The 20708-nt window shown below is 33.4% G+C and overlaps 1 protein-coding gene across 7 annotated transcripts in view; it reads right to left on the reverse strand.

Moving 5' to 3' along the window:
• C2CD5 (C2 calcium dependent domain containing 5) overlaps nt 1–20708 on the reverse strand; it is a 102512-nt gene that overhangs the window by 56600 nt on the left and 25204 nt on the right. The window contains exons 7-11 of one of the 7 annotated variants that reach the window (XM_045288410.1): nt 18710–18861; nt 14068–14153; nt 13418–13450; nt 9091–9199; nt 5806–5871 (exon numbers count right to left, since the gene is read on the reverse strand). In XM_045288410.1, coding sequence (XP_045144345.1) covers nt 5806–5871; nt 9091–9199; nt 13418–13450; nt 14068–14153; nt 18710–18861 — 446 coding nt within the window. Of the gene's footprint in view, nt 1–5805; nt 5872–9090; nt 9200–13417; nt 13451–14067; nt 14154–15701; nt 15894–18709; nt 18862–19738; nt 19864–20708 lie in introns of all 7 variants that reach the window. The other 6 variants (XM_045288411.1, XM_045288417.1, XM_045288413.1 and 3 more) reach the window with 6 other exon arrangements.

Raw genomic sequence — 20708 nt, forward strand, 5'->3', positions numbered from 1 at the left:
CACACACACACACACACACACACACCAAAACAGTGTAATAAATAACCCAGATTGGGTGTAAGACCAAGATGTTTGCCATGCTCATCAATGATGTCCCAGTACCCAGCATTGTACTTGGTGCATAGCAAGCACTCCATGAAGATAAATTAAATAAGACTAAAATAAGAAAGGAAAAAAAGTTGATTTGGCTGAGCAGGCTGATATGTCTTTACACATTAACTATTTGGTTAAATTAAATATTTCAAAATAATTATATGTATTAGCTTTCTTGATCGTGGCTGTTCATTGTTGCTATTAAAATAAGGTTAATCTTCTAAAGAATTATATTTCTGACGGCTTAACAGAAGGAGTAATGCCCTACTTCAGACCACTCCCTGGCACTCACTGACCCTGTCTTTTCAAGGTCCTGGAGTCCATTCCGACTCATGGCAACACAATGAAATACTGTCTCATCCTATAAAATTATATAAGACCGAAAAACCCCAAGGGTATATCTTACGTTCCACAATTTCTTTGTCTAAAGCAAAGAAATCTCAATAACAAATAAAAATGTATCCAGCTTTAAGCAAGTTTTATTAAATTGGGATTTAAAACACTAAAATTTAAAAATATTGACTTGGGGCCGTGGGGAAAAATAAAAATACTAACTAGGCTTGGAAGTTATTTTACACTAATACTTATTAAACTACATTATACAATACTTAATATCTCATTTTTAAAATTGTAAACTGACAGGCATACTACAGGGAAAACAGTAACTTTTCAATTATCCTAAACTTACTACTAATTTAAAAATTACGTCAGCTATTCAGAAATACTTTTGTGGTAAATGCACAAATAAATCATAGTCATTTAAGAAATAATGAGATCTAAGCTTTAAGATATTTGTTATAATTCAACTTTCAAATAAACTTCGGTTTCCAAAGGAAACCGATGGCTGGAATTTTAGACCCACAGACATGGAGAAACTATAATCTTTTCTCACTCTTGCTCTCTGGCCCCAGCTGAAAGCTACAAAGATCTTGACTCACTCCTGCTCATTCTCCTAATGACTAAATCCTGCTAATGGCATACTGTAACTATTTCTAAGTAAAAATGTGGGTTCTGAAGTCAGAATACTCAGTTTCCTAATGCAAATCAATCGTTTTCTAACTATTTTGTCTAGGACAAAATGCTGAGTTTCACTTTGCTTATCTTACCTACCTCAGAAACGTGTTTTAAGGGTTAAATGATTCACTATTGTAACCAACCACGAAGAGTGCTGGACCAGAGGAAGTGCTCTACAGCTCTCCCATCACCACCAGGTACTAGGTCAGACACCTCTCTGCCTGGCATAGACCACTGCAGTCTGTGAGCTGGAAGCCTTGTCCCTAGTCCTGCGGCCTATAAATCCATTGTCCAAAACAAGTACTGTGACTACCGTTCCAGTTCATACACAAACAGGTTTATTCTAATAAGAAATGCATTTAAATATTTCTCTGTGATCAATGAATCGCTGCATACAAATTCTTTCACTGACACCTTAGCCTCACTAGAATGCCTTCCAAAAAAAAAAAAACTTTTGTGCTACAGTATAAGATGATTTTGTAGTCAGGACTAATAACAAAATTTTACCGAAACCAAAGTGGACATTTTCCCAAGTCACTGAATCTTTACAACAAGTTTATGAAAATGCTGTGCCACATGAAAAAAGATTTTGGATGGATCAATCATCTTAAGGGTGGTCATGAAGATCTCAAACATGAGCCATTAGCAAGAAGACGGTCAACCTCAATGACTGAAGAATTTGTGGGTGACGTCCAGAAACTGGGAGAAAACATAAAATTGCCATTGCTGCAATAGCTGTGGAAGATGGGATCTCCTAAGGATCAACATTTTCTTTTTTATGCTAAGATCTTGACCTCAGCAAGCTTCCAACTGGATGTGTGCCCAAAGCATATTGCAAAGATCAGCTAGCTTAAAGAGCTGATTTTTCCATCGGTTTTATAAGCAAGATTCCAGATAATGAAGACAATTTTATGGAATTAACTGTAACCAGGGACTGTTCTTGAATTTACCAATACAATCCAGAGCAAGGTTCAATCAAAACAGTGATTCCTGAGGCGGTCTACTGGGCCAATTAAATTCAAAACAGAAGTCACCCCAGAAGGTTCTGACCACCATTTATGGGGGGATTCGCATGGAGTAATCTTGATAGATTTTCTTGAAGGACACAGGACAATTACAGTGATGTATTAGAGAAAGTTTTAAGAAAACTGCTAACTGCAGTAATAAGGAGAAGACCAGGGAAACTATGCAGAGAAATTTTTTTCCATCATGATATTGAAAGTGCTCATTCTTTTTAACGATACCAAGGGCCATTCTACAGAGAACTGTGTTAGAACATATGATCTCATTTACCCTGCAGCCCTGATCCTGCCCATTTAGACTTCTTTCTGTTCCCCAAACTCAGAGAACACTGAAAAGGTACAGGACTAAGTCCCTGGAAGATGCCAAAACTTCCATTTTGATGTGGTATAAATCAAACAATGTAGAAATTTTGGAGGAAGGGCTCAAATAAATAATAAACAAAAAGGAACCCTGGCGGCACTGTCTAATAAGCGCTGTACTAACTGCAAGGTTGGTGGTTCAAACCCACCAGCTGCTCCACAGGAGGAACTACAGACAAAATAGTACCTTCAAAGGTGGAGAGATTTAGCTGGAAGATATTTTGAGAAACAATAGCTTCGCATTGTGATATGTTACTAAAGGTTTCTATGATTTTGTGGCAATAATTTGTGACTTACCCTCATAAATGCTGCATCCTAAAATCTCTTTGTCCTCAAAGTCTAACACAAAGCCAGGCATATGGAAGCAAGATTTTTTTTAAGGTAATTATCAAATATTGAGTTCACTTTCTTCCTGGCCCATAAAAATATTTTCCATCACTTAGTTAACACAAACTAAGGCAGCACAACAAAAAAGAAATAAGGGTGGAAGGTGGGAAGCAAACTACTGTTTTGAGTGGTAAACAACTTAGCAGTAAGTAACTATGTTACTATCAGCTAAGAGTAGAAGTTAGCACTTGTTTTTGAAATTCTGCAAGTTTCAGAACCACACTTTATGTATTAACAAAGCTCCAAATACATTGTGTGAAATAATGCATCTATTTGTGCACATTATTTTGCTACACATTCTTCAAAACTAAGCTCAAGAATGAACATTTCGCATGCCTTCCTCTGTAACTCTGCATCATATATCACACAATACTACACAGTAAACCATCTATCTATCTATCTATCTATCTATCTATCTATCTATCTATCTATCTATCTATCTATCTCCACCCACCCAGAATATGAGCTTCTAGAAGTGAGAGGGGCTCTCTTTGTTCACTAGTATCTGACACTGTATGTGGCACAAACTAAGTTCTAATAATTGTTTGTGAACTCAATATTTGATAATTACCTTAAAAAAAATCTTGCTTCCATATGTCTGGCCTTATGTTAGACTTTGAGGACAAAGAGATTTTAGGATGCAGCATTCATGAGGGTAAGTCACAAATACTTAATATTTTATTAATTATTATGTGATACAGCAGGCTTTCCTACTCTAAAAGATCTTTGCTCATTTTACGGTCTCTGATTTAGAGACTGTCTAATAAGAAGCATATGTAATAGGGTTATTTCCGTTAGGTACCATCAAGTCCGTTATGACCCGCAGACTCTAAGTACAAGAGAGTGAAACTGCATGGCCCAGCGCCATCGTCACAGTTGTTCCTAGGCTGGAGCCCATTGGTGCAGCCACTGTGTCAGTCCATCTCTTTCAGGGCCTTCCTCTTTTTAGCTGCCCCTTCACCTTGTAATGTGGCATTGCTCTTTTTTTTCTTCTTTTGGAAGGTTACTATTCAATTGATGCAGCATCATATAACACACAGTACCCGAGACTCCAGGAACAGCAGTGTGGGTGAACAATTTCTAGCACTAATAAAAACACATCTTTATTATTTTTTACTAATATGGTCAATTCTTATCTTCATATGGTAATATAGGAAAGGAGTAGATAAATACTCCCAAGTCATTAAAAAATAATATTTTAAATATTTATTAAATATAATATTTTTCAGTATTATCAACATGAAAATCAATCTGATATCCGAAGATGTACCAACTATTTCCAGAAAGATTCTAATACTTCAAGCAAAAGCATACTACTATTAAATTGAATGTTATTTTACTATCTTAACCTTCATATAATCTTTTTTCTTCATATACTTACTATATGAATTTATTTTAAATGATGGCAAGATATACTGCTTCCTCAACCATGTTCCATTCCTCTGCCAAATTCCCTAATTCTGCTGACATGAGACAATGTTCCCACTACAATGTGCCATTTTCCTCTCCGCTCTTCCTGAGACTGTTCTATCATCTGATTAGCAAATATCTAACCCTACACATACTTGGCTTAACAAGATTTCACTTCCTCAAATTACTAAAGATCAATCTGCTCTCAATATTTTTCCTATATAATTAATACTTTATTAATTATATAATATGCCAATTATTAATTATTGGCATATTCACAGAATGCCAATCTGCTCACAGTTTAAAAACATACTTATTTTTATTAATCTGCAGGATATTGTTGGTTTCCTGCTAGAATTCAATTATAACATCTTGCATTAAAAAATAATTTTATTGCTAACCAGTGTTGCAACATACTAACTTGACTAGGAAATATACATAATTTCTCTAAAAGACTTCACAATTGATGTCCATCTACAAATCTGCAAAGGTTAGACCTGATCAGATTATTTATCAGACTGAACTTAAGCAAATCTGGACAATGAATATGAGTCACTTCATAGTCAGATGTACACTACTTACAGTAGAATTACAACCTTACAACACAGTCTTCTACGAACAAAAAAAGTTGACAATATTGAAAAGATTATGGGATATTATCTAAAAATTCGAGTCCTTGATTTTTTGTTGTTCTGTAAAACACTTTTTCTTTATGGCAGAAAAAGAATTGCAAATTTTCTACTGAAATACCATCTTCTGATAGTGATGCAAAATGGTCCTATTATTTAATTTTTTAAAAGAGATCATACAAAATTTAAATATTTATATGAATGAGAGAATGTTTATTATTAAAAGGAAAATTAACTGGCTATGATTTTAAATCAGATCACCAGCTGTAAAGTTCCTTTTAAAACTAGAGACTATAGTCATATGTAAAATTACCTAAAAGAAATAATATAATATTCTTGGGCAAAAAGCAACTGTTGATTTAAAAACAAACAAATAAAATCCCTGCTCTTGGACCACTTTTACATTTATAAATAAAAATGTTGAAGAGTTACAACTTTTATAGCATTTTAAAAAATACTAAGTGTAATAGAGTCAAATCTAATTAAAAAGTTTAAATAGACTTTATTCCAAGATTATACTAGTCAGTTAGTACTATAATATGTTTAAAAATATTGGCCTAATCTTAAAATTCATGCTTTTATCATTTATCTGATGTGGGGGGAAATGTCTTAAACTAATAAATGTAATTTTAAACTGTCATTCTGGAAGTTAACCATCTAAAAAAAGGCATTCATAATTTATGGTATTTCTATAGATTTGATTACTTCATTTCAGTTAATAAATTTGTATTTGCATTTCTACACAAAAAAAGTTATGACAAATATATTGCAGTCTGTAGCTGATAATTAAATTTACATTAAGCCTATTTAATTGAAAACATTTCTAAAAACTTCACTGAGCTGCCATAATTTTTGTCAGCATATGTAGTACTGAATGATCATTAAAATACCTGAATTGAAACTATTCCAGTCTAGCAGTTTGTAAGGTCTGGTGTTACCCATAATTCCGACAAAGGCTGAGTTCAAAACAGCAAATTAGTAGATCAGTTTTAGGTGCAGAATAGTAGGAATAAAAATTAAAAAATAAAATACTACAAACAAGAACACAATTGACAACACCACTTGACAGGAACTGGAATGACACAGCAAAGTTAATAAGAAGTAGAAATAGAAAGTGAAGAAGGAGCATGCTATATAAACTAAAAGTAACTCAAATCTACTTTGAATATTACCTTGATGTTTAAAACCACCCCATTCTTTCTCTTGATATCATATGTATGCCTGTTTGCTTAATATTTTTTTTAAAGAAAATGCTTTAAAAAAATCTTTCCACGTAATAATTTTTAGAATTAGCATATGGTAGTGGTTTTAAAATAAGATTCTTATATCTATTCTCATTGTAAAATAAAGATTTCCCCATTCAGAAAATAGCTGTAAGATTCATTTGAGAGTGCAAACAGCACTTTCAACATTAGCACATGCATTTTAATCTATCATTAGTTTCTCTCAGCAGACTAAAGCAGTGTCACTAAATTAATTAATAATCACTGTGATAGACGCTAGAATTTTGTTTTATTTAGTTTTAACATTCAACATTTTTTTAAAAGGTAACATTTTTCATGAATAATCATTTAAAGGGCTCTGGAGATAAAATGTACTTGAGGAAAAAAAAATTTTTTTTAAGAATACATAGATATAACAACTCAAAGAATGTGATTATTTTCAATCAAAATAATACCTTATTGTGACTAACAGAATACATAATTGATATGCATTTAACTAAAAATAAAACAAAATTGAATTATAAATCATATATCATTAAAAGTAATTTATAAGTATATGACCATACCTTCTGGAAAGTAATGTATCAGTGTTATACAATTTCTACATACAAATTGAAAAAACATATATCATGGGAAAGGAGTAAAGGGAGGAGAGAATGTATGAGCTCGCATTAAACAACACAAAAAAACATCTTATGGATAAGGATTCCTGTTTTCTTCTCTGGACTGGAATTCTTACCACTCTTATACATATGTAATTGGCAAATAGAATAATTTTCAGCAAAAAAAAAAAAAGAGTTTTTGTGTGTATAAATAATAATGAGATTAAGTACAAAGCACAACTTAAATCTAAGTAGTTACCATTTGTTCTTCCAGATTCTAGAGTTTACTCAGAGTCTGTAGGAACAACAAAAGGCGATCAAATTGTATGCATTATATTCGTGAATGCCATCAAGTAGATTCCGACTAATTGCACAAACTTAAAGAAGAAAATGAGATCGGCCCCACTGGGTTTCTTAGACTGTAATCTTTTCAAGAGCCCTTCACTGGGTCTTTTCTCCTCAGGTGCCACTCGTAGGTTTGAGCCACTAATCTTCTGGTTGGCAGTTTAACCATTGTGCTACCAAGATCCCCACAACAGGAGACATTAGCAACAATAAAATATATTCCTGATACTACTTTGGGGTTTATCATATTGTTAGGTGCCATATATCAAAATATTTGAGTCAATGGCCCGTAGAAGCACCAACAATTATCCTTGGTCATATAGTTTAATATCAAATAGCTTAGAATTTTCTTGCCCTTTCTGAATTAGTCAAGTTTTCAAAATCTCAATATATTAAACTGCCATCAATCTGAAGAAAAGATCTTAATCTGACCAGAAAATAAGAACAGAAAAAAATAAAAGAAGAAGAAGGAATCAAATAGAGAAGAAAAGCACAAGTGTATTGCTTAGAAGACGTATGCCCCCCTCAGGACGAATAATGAGTAGCCATACCAAGAGGGGAAGAGTAAGTGGGGGAGAAAGGGAGAACCGATCACAATGATCTACATATAACCCCCTCCCTGGGGGACGGACAACAGAAATGTGGGTGAAGGGAGACATCGGACAGTGTAGGACATGAAAAAATAATCTATAAATTATCAAGGGTCCGTGAGGGAGGCAAAGTGGGGAAGGGAGTGAGGGGGAAAGATGAGGAGCTGATACCAAGGGCTCAAGTAGAAAGAAAATGTTTTGAGAACGATGATAGCAACAAATGTACAAATGTGCTTGAAACAATGGATAGATGGATGGATTGTGTTAAGAGTTGTATGAGCCCCCAATAAAATGATTAAAACATTTTAAAAAATAATAATAAAAAGAACAAGTTCAAAAAAAAGAAGAAGCTGTACCCACTTAGGTTATAAAATTAAACACTGGCTATGCAATAATCTCATTCAGTGTTTGACTGCCCTGTTTAAGTGTTGACCTTTTCAGAAAAACTCTATTTGGTCTCTCTGTAATTATTAATTTAAAAGGCATAATACCACAGGGTATAAATTTTAAAAGTAAATAGAACAGTAATGTTCTGCATGCTCAAAATCACCAACAGCAATATTTTTCATCCAGTAATTCCGAAGTATTTTTTTAAGCTGTCAATACAAGGCTCTGGAAGAAGCTATTTATTCAAAGTGCCAATTTACATTTTTCAGAAATACATGAATATATGGCAAAAATGGAAAATTAATATGACACTGGTTTATGGTATATCATTAAAACAGTGACTTGAGCAAAATTTGAGCATCTAATTCATGAAAGATGCAAGAATACATCCATACAGACAATTCTTACCATTCACTCTACTAATTAAGATTTAGAAAAATCACCAGAGCATTTCAAATCAAAGGACCTAAAGTTACTGGTCCTCGGAGGTCTATCTACTCTCACATTATGTTTAAAGAAATGGGTAACTATTCGTATTTGTTTACTTATTTAGAGTAGAAGCAAAGTAATACACATAGGAAGTCAAGAAACCAGAAATCCTAGGTTCTTTTATTAAATTCTTCTTCATTTAAAAAAACATCTTCACAATTTGCCTTACAATTATTTATTAAAAGATACCTCTTAAAAAAAAGATACCTCTTCTTAGAATAAATTTGCTCAAGTAATCTATAATGAACTACAGCCAATAAAAAAAAATTAGCAACTTAAGTTAATGGCAAAATGATCATCTTTCCCATCTGCCAAGATCAAAGGAAATAGCAGACTGAAAAGTTACTTAAAGACTCTCAGACAGCATGGTCAAGAAGCAAATCCAGATTTGTTTGCTGGTTTTTTATAGAAAAGTAACTAAACTATATTTCTCTTAGCCTGATCATTTTTAATTAAGATTACCATAAACATTTTGAATCAAGTGGCAAATCACGATTTATGTAAACAAAGCATTTAAAAAAAACTTTTCAGAGACTTACCAGGATTGTGGATCCGATCCAAAAGCTTCACCGAGCGTGCACTAACAACACCCCCAACATGCACAAGAAATCCAGGAGGAAATGCCGTCAGGGTGAAAAATGGAAATTCCTAGTAGAGAGAATAGGGGGGAAATACAACTGACCATGGGCAAAGTATTAAAAAAAAATCACTGACTTAAAAGCTTGTCATAATTAACATATGCTAACCCTTGACACAAAAAGACGACCTATTATGCTCGATACATGCTTTGTAATTCAAAGTTTCCTTTGATATTTAGAGTTCCAAACCCATTTTTCTCGTATACAATGTGATATGGAATCCAAACACTATCAATTTTCAATAAGGAAAAATGTTTTTCAGAATTCCAATTTGAAACATGTACCAAAGTCTCTCTTACTCTCACTCTCCTACTCAGGTTTAACTTCACAGTGGGATAAGGGGATCCCTACTCCTCTAGTGTGCTGCTCATTCAAGTGTGCTTCCCTCACACTCACAGAGAATTTCAACCTACTGTAATACTCCTAAGCCGAGGACAAGGGATATAAAAGAATGGAGAGCTAAGGAAGGGAACTGAGAAAACAGGCAAAGTGGGTTATCAGATATATAGATAAGAGAGAAGGGAAAATACCAAGTTGAGAGGTGGAGAATCTCCCGAAAGGGCTTCCGCTCCTACTCATCAATGGTGGGGGCTCACTCACTCACCCACTGCTATTTAGTCTATTCCGACCCATAAAAACCCACCAGACAGAGCAGAACTGCACCCTTGGGTTTGTGAGGCCATAAATTTTTATGGGAACCAAAAAGCCTCATTTTTCTCCTGCAGGGCAGCTGGTAGGTTCAAACTGCTGACCTTGCTGCTAGCAACCCAGCACACAATCCACTATGCCACAAGGGCTCCTTCAACACCTGTGCAGAAGGAACAAATGTAAAAGGGGAGAAAGGTATGTCACTGAGAGGTAGCAGAATTCCACAAGCTCTCCCAAATTTAATTCTAAGCCTTTTTTCTCCTAAAAGACAGCACACCTGTCCATTTAGGGATCAGGACAACAGGGAAAATGGAGTAAGGATTTTCACTGAAACTGCAAACAGGAAGAAGGAGGTGTTCCTGCGGCTATCCAAATGAAGGGTTTCTCTGTCTACAAATGGACTACAGATAAGGGGAACTTAATTTCTTACTCTTCTAGCTACAAGATTAATGCAACTTCTCATTTACTAAGTCACTTACCAGTTGCCTCAACTATTTGGACCATAACTGGTACAAACAAACTGGAGTATAAATAAAAGAGGATTCTCAACAGTCAAAAGAACCATTAAAATTCCAAATACTAAAGCTCATGCACTTTATATAGAAGAGTCTCATATATCATATTCATACTATGATATATATATAATTTTGAAAACATCTCATTCTAATATTTATCATTATCTAATTATCTGGACCAAAAGGGATTAAATGCAGCAAATAAAAGCTGGGAGACAGACTACTTCTAGAAGCAGGTACATTAAAAGCAGCAAGATCAGTCACTGGCTGCCTGGGAGTCACAAAATTCACAAAAGCATAACTTGCAGGCAAAACAACTTGGAATCATTTAGCAGGAAGGCAGATAATTCTGCATATCTCACTAACACATAAAAGTAAAGTACTAAATGTACATATGTATGTATGTGTATGCATATACTCATATCATGTGTTTAGAAGTAAATTCCGTTAGAGTGCTTAAGAATTTAAGAAAGGTGTAAGGATCAAGTGGCCAGGTTTGACCTTGCAGATGAGGGCAGGGAAAGATACCACTCAAGTGTAGTATAACATGTCATAATTCTGTAAAAATCAATCTTCCGAGAAGAGCTACCGATTGCTAAGTGCCTACTATCACCAGCAACTCACTACAACCTGGTTCTTCAATATGCCAGCTCTTACATGTGCCAACCCCTAGGCAAATTATTTTAAAACTTTATTTTATCATCTTTCCTATAATCCTATTGTCTACATATGTCAGGTGAGAAAGCTGAGATCAAAACCTCAGTCTTGGACTCGCTTTGAGCAACAAACCTGATTAACTGCTTTCCTTGTTATTTTTTGTTAAAATACTCAGTTAAAAACGTCTATTTTACTATACTAAGTAAGTGTATAGGTTCTCTTCCATTGGAAAGCAGTTTCCTAAAGAGTGCCTCAAGCATCAGCTAGTTTCAATACTTAGATGTCAGTTTCAGTAAGCAAAAAAGACGGCATAGCTGTAGAGCCTTAATTCAAATATGTTTCCCTCTGCTACCTAGATGGACACTACATGTTTACTCTTAAACCAAATGCATACACAACAAACAAATTTACAGGCAGGTGTTCACAAGTAGGCAGTGTGAAAAAGCATCAGAATACAATAGTATACTTTTTAAAAAATCAGCAGAACTCAATGGAAGTGTACTTAAAAAAAATAAATAGGATTTTTATTAGAAGATATACTAATAGCTTAAGAAAGAAAATCCTCTGTTTATTACTTCAAGAGACTAAACAAGAGCAAACTTCCTAGCTATAAATCTTCATGTTGGAATCTTACTATGATTTATTGTGTAATATTACCCCTATTTCTAAGAGCATCATACTCTGCCAAAAGAACCTGCATTATATTTAAAATAATTTGTTTCATGTCAAATAGTTCGCACGTACACCTTTCATTGAAATAAAGATTTTACCTGTTTCTCATCTATTATACTACACATTACTCAACTTATATTTTAATGCTTTTCTGAAAGAAATAACATTATTTTTTAATAAATCCTACTTGTCTAACTCATTAAATAAAAGATGTTGGATGAATAGTTTCCCTTTTCTCAAGAAAAAAAGTAAGCCCAAGCCCTACATAATTCATTCAGAATAGTTTTACAAGAGATAAAAATGAAAATTAAAATATATCTCTCTATATAAAGTTGTATATATAGCAATGATGACACCCAATGTTAAAGATGATGATTAAGTCAAAGCATATATCTAAACACATATACGGATAAATGTTCATACATCTGAGTTTCAAATGTTTCCCCAAGCAAAAGCCATACTAATGGCAAGTGAAAAAGAAAGCATTTAAAAAAATAATTATACATTTTATATTTTTCATGTACCCAGGAAAAGCAGTTCCATAATCCCAAGTAACTGCTACTATGAGGTTAGACAGCATAGATATGCTGCTAGTACAGTTTGGACAAAAGTGTTAAGTATAAACTAGTTTTCCACAGCTGTGGTGTCAGTTTCATGAAAAGTATCTAACAATATATTTCCTATATGTTAATGTACCCAAAATTTAAAGGGTGTTTAGAGGAAAATTTGAAAGCATAAACTTTATCCAAACTAAATCCAAAATAATCTTCAGTTATCTTTTTATTCCCCCTTTATTTATTGTGATTCTCAAAAGTTCTTGGTACAGATAGTAAAGTCACAAGCTCCAGATGTAAGCACAATCTCATTATACCAAACTCCATGACAACCCAAGTTCTTCTGTTGGTGAGAACTCTAAAACAGTAATTGGGCTATAAAAAAATCACAATCTTCAGGAGAAAGACTGGCAAAGAAAAAGAGCCAGTGGAGCACGTAAAAGGAGGAGGGGTGGAGATAGGCGCACTCTGACCTGAAAAAAATTAAGTGGATGCACACACCTTCACTCTGACCCCCTTTCTTCTCCAGGCCTTTGGGTTTTTCTATATTTGGTTTCAGTGGCTGATGTGGCTGTTTAGGTGTTTTGTGATGAGATGCTTTCTTGTTATTGGCACACCTGCAGCCAGGTGTGATAGCTGAAAGTTAACAGCTGCTTGATAAGGTAAATCAAATTCCTGTGTACAGTTAATGTCTCAACATCCGGCTCAGTTCAACTTTACTCTCTCCATCCCGGTCTAAAAGGCAAGTGCACGTATGGATCTCAAGAGCCAACCTCTCAAAAAGAAATAAATCTGTTTTATAAAATATATCCATTTTATAGATTAATTGCTATAATGGGGTTTTCACTTTTTCTTGTTTTCAAAATGCGAGTGTAAAATGCAATATGTTCCGGTGAAACTCTGTAAATGCTTACAGCTTCCAAATCAGACATAACAAAAACTACAGAACTAAAACAACTTACATGACATATAAAACCATGCATGAATTAGGTAAATCGAAAAAAGGTCATGAGCCTCATGAGTGCTACTAAATTAAAAGAACATCCAACTGTGCGCATCATGAGGACAAAACATAAAAAAGCCAGCCACGTTTGTTAAAAGCTTAAGCTTAAATGATCAATATTAAAACTAAAAGAAGCTCTCAATACAAGGAATAAGCTCTCAACATGTTCAGAAACATACCCGCCTTCTACAGAACCTATGAGGTGATCCTCCCTTAGCAATGAAGTTTATACAAAATAAAAATAAAAAGAGAAAAATCATCCCAAAACTCCAACTATTCATTTTCCCACTCAGCAAATACAGTTAAACATATACTAATAAATACATATCTTAGCATACTGAATAACATGATTTGTGTTAATCTGCAAAAACCTCAATTCTGAGCATTTCTCATTCCTAAGAGACTAATTAAAAACAATCTTAGCAAATAAATACATGTTATAATATACTAAAAAATTACCTTTAACATAATAAAATATAACTGAAATAATTTCTCCTTAAAAGGGGCCTATTTCCCTTTCTATATTGCAACTTTAATAAGATAAAAATTATTTCAACATCCAAAGGATATTTCTAAGTACAATACTTCTAACAAAAAAATTGCTAGAGGCTAAAACAAAAAATGTTGCTGAATATTCCGTTATCAAGAGTAACTTTAAATTATGCTTACACTGTAAATACTTATATACTTCGAAAATGCATTGAAATGGTTTGAGGGAAAAATGCAAAGTTAGAGAAGACTAAAAACTGTTTAAGAAAAGAAGTTCTATAAGCACATTTGGGAGGAAGATAATATAGGGAAAGATGAAAGTGTGTCAAGTAAATCTTACCCTTTGTTCCAACGCTGACTGAGTCTGTTGTCTTAAAAGACCTTTAAAGGGCCCCCCTTCTTTTCCAGCACTCCCACTTCCCATTCCTACAGAACATCAGTAGATAAATAACAACCAAAGAAACGACAACTATAGGAACAGAAAAATTTAGTTGTAATCATCTTTAAATATATAATGCATATTAAAATGATGCAAACATTTAAAGCTTTTCGGTTGGCAACTAAAACCTGTGCTACTCCGGTATGTTTTCTTTAGAAGCAAGATGTTCAACTGACCAAAGGTTGTTTTAGACTTGCAATAACTTTAATTAAAAGAAAAACTATATTAAGGCAATCAATTTGGGTATGTGTTTAATTTTTTAAAGTTAGTCTACTATTAGAAAATAATCAAGACCATTATAATAACTATTTTTTAAATACTAAATACTTTTTAGACATTGAAGGAAGAGAAAGAATAAATCTTTATCTAAAAATAAGTTCAGATGGGAAAAGCATTAGTGGTAGTCATTTATAATATTCCAAAATTCCCTAAAGAACATGAATCTTGGGGCAATTTTAAAAGTCAAACCTATTTTCCCATTTCTAAATATAGTATCATGACACAACAGTATTACTATTTATATGTTTCCATGTAAAAATAAAAGTATTCAAGAACTAAAAATCAAAAACATGTAATAGACACATCACAAATGTACAGTTATGGATGAAAGAATTGTATTTCCCAATCTCTTCGATGTATTTTTTAAAGCTTAATTTTTAATTTCCTCTATCTAATTTTATTCTTTTGATAGTACCACTAGACCAACTATGGTCAAAGGATTATAGAAAGGAGACAACAGGTGAGAAGCCGGGGCTTTAGAGACTATATTTATTGGTTCCATTTCACACTTCTCAAAACTAAAGTTACATAATGTCAGATTCATTACAAAGATTGAAAAAGAATTAGTTTTATATTTTTAGCTGTTCTCGGATAAGGAAACAAAGGTTAGTATGTGTATAATCCCATTATATGTCCTTTAGAAAGAAATAGAATTTTCTTTTTCTCTTATAAACCATGATTTTTAAGAGATTATACAATACTAAGCATAGAAATGAAACTACGATCTTTATATGAAGCATTTGAAAGCCACAAAATAAAATATAAATTCTAACGATAAATTAAATATCAGAACATTTAGCAGAATACCTTGATAATATAGGCAATGGTCAGAAAAAAAAATAAGGAGAGAATATCATCAAAATGAGACTTAAACTGATTCAAACAGATTAATTTCCTAATATAACTATATGGTTTGGCAACATGATGGTACAGATTCAATGTGAATGGAGTTGGTGTGAAGGGAAAGACGGTAAAGTATCTAAAACAGAAATGCTAACCCAAGTGTTACTGAAATTAGCTAGTTATCTGTACACATAATTTTCGTAAATTAACAAAATAATCTGAGCAGACTATTCATAATTAGACAAGTCATCCTCAATATGTCCTAACTGGTTAACTGTCTGCCAGTAAGGAAAATCTTAGAAATGTATCCTGTGTAAAATACCCCAGCATTTTTTAAAGCATAACCTAGATGATTGATTTTCAAAGGTGACTTAAAATACAGGCGTTAAGAAGCTGATGTAATTTGGTCCTACCAGAAGCAGCCAGGAACAGCTCTTCACTGAAAGAAACACTTTTCCTCAGCACGGGGCTGACAGGACTACAGTGAGGAGGGGTAAGGCTAGATTCCGAGAGGAGAAGACAGGACTTTTTAAGATGAAAGGAACCACAAGAGAAAGGGGGGTAGGTGGGGCACAGGTAACTCCTAGGACCCTGTGAGTAAGATGCTGTGGAGGAAAGTAGCAGAGAAAAGATGCAGATTCAGAAGATGGTCAGAAAATGCTGAATAAGGAAAGCAATGGTGAAGTAAAACATAACAAAAATAAACTTTCACATGTATATACAAATTACACTAGCATATGAAAAGTCACTAGGTAAAACCATTCTATCCAACATAATATAAAATAAGAAAGCTTATGTTAAAACATAGAATAGAGCCTTTATAAACGTATTCACTAAGCAATTTTAAATCATTTAGCTTAGGATTTTATGTCATATTAGTTGCATCTCACTGATTTCTTTAAAATATTTAAATTACCTGTATTTTTCCCCATAACACAAGGTTAACATGTGACACAGTTACAAATTTCTAAAGCCAGAAACTTGTTAACCTGGATATCTCAAATATAATCATTTATCTGAAGTGACAGTATATAGCGCTTCAAATGTTGTTAATTAAAAGATCTTACTTATGGGTATTTAAATTGAATAGAAACATACTATACATTAGGTAGACAACTGCCTTTATTAATCTTCATAAATGAAAAACTAATTTCTTCCTGTTCAGCTTTAGAGAGATGTTTTAACATGCCTTTATTAATCTTAAATTAATGAAACTAATTTCCTTCTGCTCAATTTTAGATTTGTATTTTAATACTATTCCTTTTCCTCTAAAAATTTTACTAGTCAGACCTGAGCTCAGCACTGTTCTCATGTACAGGATTTGAAAACACTGAGCATTAAATAACCCCTGGATCACAAACACGACATGTACGTAAGATTACATACATGTAAATGAGTATGTAACTCATTTAAAGAGTTAAGCTATCTGGAGTTCAGGTATCAATTAAAATGTTGAAAACTAGTACTTTAAATTCTATTCCTATTAGTTGAGTATTTATGGGGGAAAAAGGAAAATTAAGTCTCATAGAATGTCAAAAACTTAAAATTTACAGATGTAAATCAGTAAATAGAATTTAAAATGAGACCTATTCACAAAAAGAGGTCACAACTTTAACTATAAAAAATACAAATTTTCCAGACTAAGCTGTGTTGGCTCTACTTTTGACTGTCAGTTGACTTGTAATAAATCACATAACTAACTTACTTGAGATTATTTTTGCATATAGGTATAAATAAGGCATAGAATAAAATATATGCCGCATGACAGCTTTAGAAATCTTAGAACCACACTAATTTGGACATTTTAATCTCTACAAGAAAAAGGACTGTTTCTCAAAGATATTTTATAGACTCATGATAAAGCAAAGGGACTAAAAATTATAATTATACTACCCTGCAGTGAAAAATCCCAAGTAAAATAAATTCACTTATTTAGAGGCAGCTTATACAGGTAGAAATACATGCAAATACAAATAAATTTTTAAAAATTAGAAATTCATATACTTGGATATGCAAAAAGTTTCCACCAATAATACAATTGACTAACTGCTATAGAAAGTTAAGGAAAAAAAGTTTTCCTTCATTACTCTGGCAATCTTCTTTAGGCTTGGAGGTTTGAGTGAATTAAAACACGGGGGGGGGGGGGGGATCACAGAAATACATCTGCAGTAGAGAAAAATAAAATAATTACAAATGAAAGAGTAGATAAGCCTTGAAAATATGTGTTAAGATCTATTCTTCGAATGCTGTTCTAAGTCATTTTGTCGTTGATTGTTATGAATTTTAAGTCCAGGGTCTCATACTCTATTTGGAGGCTAAAGGGAAACTGTAAGATCATTTAAATGGTTCAGTTTTCTGGTTTTATATATAGGTAAGGTGCCATACTCCAAAGCGTCCATTATTAACAGAGCAAAATATTTCAGATGTTATTCCTAAGTGTGTAATATATAAAAATAGAGCTATTCTTTTCAAAGAAATATTAATAAATTATTTCCTTTATATTCAATATTAATAAAAACAGAATTTAAATATATAAGCATTTAATATATCTTCAATTTTAAAAGTGTTACTGGCTTCAGAGTTTTAAAATATTCTAAGGTCATTTTATAAGTTTCTTTTCTAAACACAAATAAAGATTATTAAATATGATAGATCTAAAATAAACAACTCTAAAATGTGACAATTGTGATGAAATTGTCAAATAAAAATACTCCTTATAAAAACACCAATAATTTTTAAATTTTTAATTGTTTCTTTAATATAATAATTTAAGTAAGTAAATTCAAAATGTGAAGGGACTAATTTCAGTTTTCAGTAATTTTTAAATTAGAAAACATTCCTAAAAGCCCAGGGTGATTTTATTAAAATACAAAAAGAGGAGAAAAGCTATAAACTTTATGGAGTGGTAAATATTTAAGAATAAGTAAAAATACTATTTTGCAACCTTCTGAGTAAGACGGGCGAAAACAAACATTTTAAATAACAAAATAAATAAAAGTGTTAGACATATAACCATTCCAGTTGTTCTGAAGATTTAGTCCTAAAAATATCTTAAAATTAATTTCTGAAAGAGGCAGGAGTAATGAATTCAAAAAGTTTACACTACATGAGGAATTTGCCTGCAAACTACTGATGTTATTTCAAATGCTTTAAAATAACATTATTCCTCTTAACTTTTGAGCATGAGATAAAAATATGCCTACCCACAAAATTTAATTTGGAACCTAATATGTAGCTCTCTAAATAAGATAATTTCTGGGCTGTAGAAAATGTTCCTATTTTAGTTGGAGTAAATGAAAATGAGCAGCTTCTATATCATCTTTTAACTTAAACAGGAGAAAAGTTTGAATGAAAAGCGAATAAAAACAAACAAATTTGAAAAAAAAAGTGAAGAAAGAGAAAGTGGGTGGAAGCGCCTTACCAGTTTTGGGTGTCAAACTCAAGTCTGTGTCAGAAGAGGAGGACTGTCGGCTGTAGGACTTGGAAGGTGAAAAGGAATAAGTTTGGTTTTTCAGAGGGGTTGAGGGTCCTGATGAGTGAGTATTGGGGTTAGGATCTTCATTGAAGGGAATCCTGCCAGAAGAAGGTGGAGAAATATTAAGTAATCATGTGCCAAAGGGCTTGACAGATGGCAGCATGATCCAAGCACCAGGAAAGTTCTGGGGCAGGGCCAGCAGTCATTTCTTAGGTGTGGAGCTGGGAATGAGGCCAAAGACAACCAATTGCTGTGTAACAGTTCATCATTCTCCAGATAAAAGTTTTCTGCATTGAAACAGTTAATAAGCCATGTAAAAAGCAAAAAAGCATGAAATGATAGACTAAAAGGGTAAAAAATAGAACTAAAAAAAATAAACATATGACCAAAAATATTTTCAAATTAACAAATTTTTTGTTACCAAGAAAAAATGATGACCGCAAACGGTATGTGTAAATATTTGTAACTCTTTTTTATATTTACACACACATCGATATCTTTGAAAGAAAAAAAAGTTTCCTTATCCTATAGCATCAAGAGTGCCACAGCTAAAAACACAGCAGGGAGGAGGAGGAGAGTAGCTGCATGGAAACGTCACACTTTATGCAGACAAATTGCTTACCTGTTTTCCAATAGCTCTCTTCCACAAAATAAAACAGAATCCTATTATAACAGGTTTGGGGCTTAAAGAAAACAAGCTTTCCCATCTCATAGCCGATCATCAAATGTACTTCTAAGAAGTACACATACACAATATAGGATAAGGTTCTTGGAGTATCTGTGGAAGAGGCTTTGGGAGTCAGAAGAATACTTCCACTGCCACATAGTTAGAGCCTCTGAGGTGGCTAGATACAGAAGTTCTTCACTGCAGCTAGGCTTCGAATGTGAAAAGGAGGAAGCAAAGGCTTGTGGTACCTGCCTACGCTACCTGCCTGCCTGCCTCTCCCCAGCTCTGGAGTCTGAGCAGTCTCGTACCAGTGTAGATGAGAGTGGGAACAGACACAGAGAAGTTCTGAGTAAGTCGAGAGCCAGTAGCAGTGTGAATTGGGCTGTTGTGAGTCGAGCGGCATCCATGGCTTGGAGGATGAACCAGCGGAGACCTGAGGGAATTTGTGGTCAAAGTGGAAGAAAAGAAAACAATACATACAACAGATAGCAAAGTTATATTAAAATAATTTTAAGGAGCTTTAGTTAGGGGAAAGAATTTATCTTTTTAATCTCTAGCATGCAAAATACAAGTTGAAATTTTAAAAAATAGCTAAATGTGAATGTGCTAAGACAATTACACTTCTAAAGGATTTGATTAATAAATTAGGGCTACAAATAAGAAAAAGTAGCAAGCAAAGTAGTCAGTAGAATTAGGCAAGAAAAAGTAGGATCTGGATGTCATGTCATAATGCTGTAAACAACAAGCAATGCTACAGCTTACTCTGTAATAGTATGGAGAGAAAACAATCATGAGTGGAAAGTCAGATATAAAGTTTTCATATTACCTTTGAAATTGAGACATGACTAATTTCTGATATAAAGAAACCTGTCTATCAGAACTTTAACTAAGAGAACTTCCTAGAGGTAACCTTAAAATGGGAATACATAAAAAGGTTGAGGACTGGGGGTGGGTAAACATGGCATCAAGGGAAATGAGATGAACTGAATGGCAACAGGTAGATGGGTCCATTCCAGGATGTCAGCACACCAAGTGTATGACTTAGAACCAGGTTATGCAGGGAGCAAAGCAGAGCAAGGGGACCCGGCTTTCAAGACACATTAATACAAAGAGTAAATTATTTTTTCTACCTCAAATACAGAACAAATTAACCTACCTTCTGAATTAAAATATTCTAAGATACTAATGTATATCCTGCAATAGACCACTTCCTGTGTGCATAGATACATCATATTTTTACCCAAACATTCAGTACTTTCTGGAAGAAATGTTGCTGAA

This window comes from Echinops telfairi, unplaced genomic scaffold, assembly GCF_000313985.2.
Source record: "Echinops telfairi isolate 266 unplaced genomic scaffold, ASM31398v2 ScPeMD7_21;HRSCAF=78, whole genome shotgun sequence".
Lineage (NCBI taxonomy): Eukaryota > Metazoa > Chordata > Mammalia > Afrosoricida > Tenrecidae > Echinops > Echinops telfairi.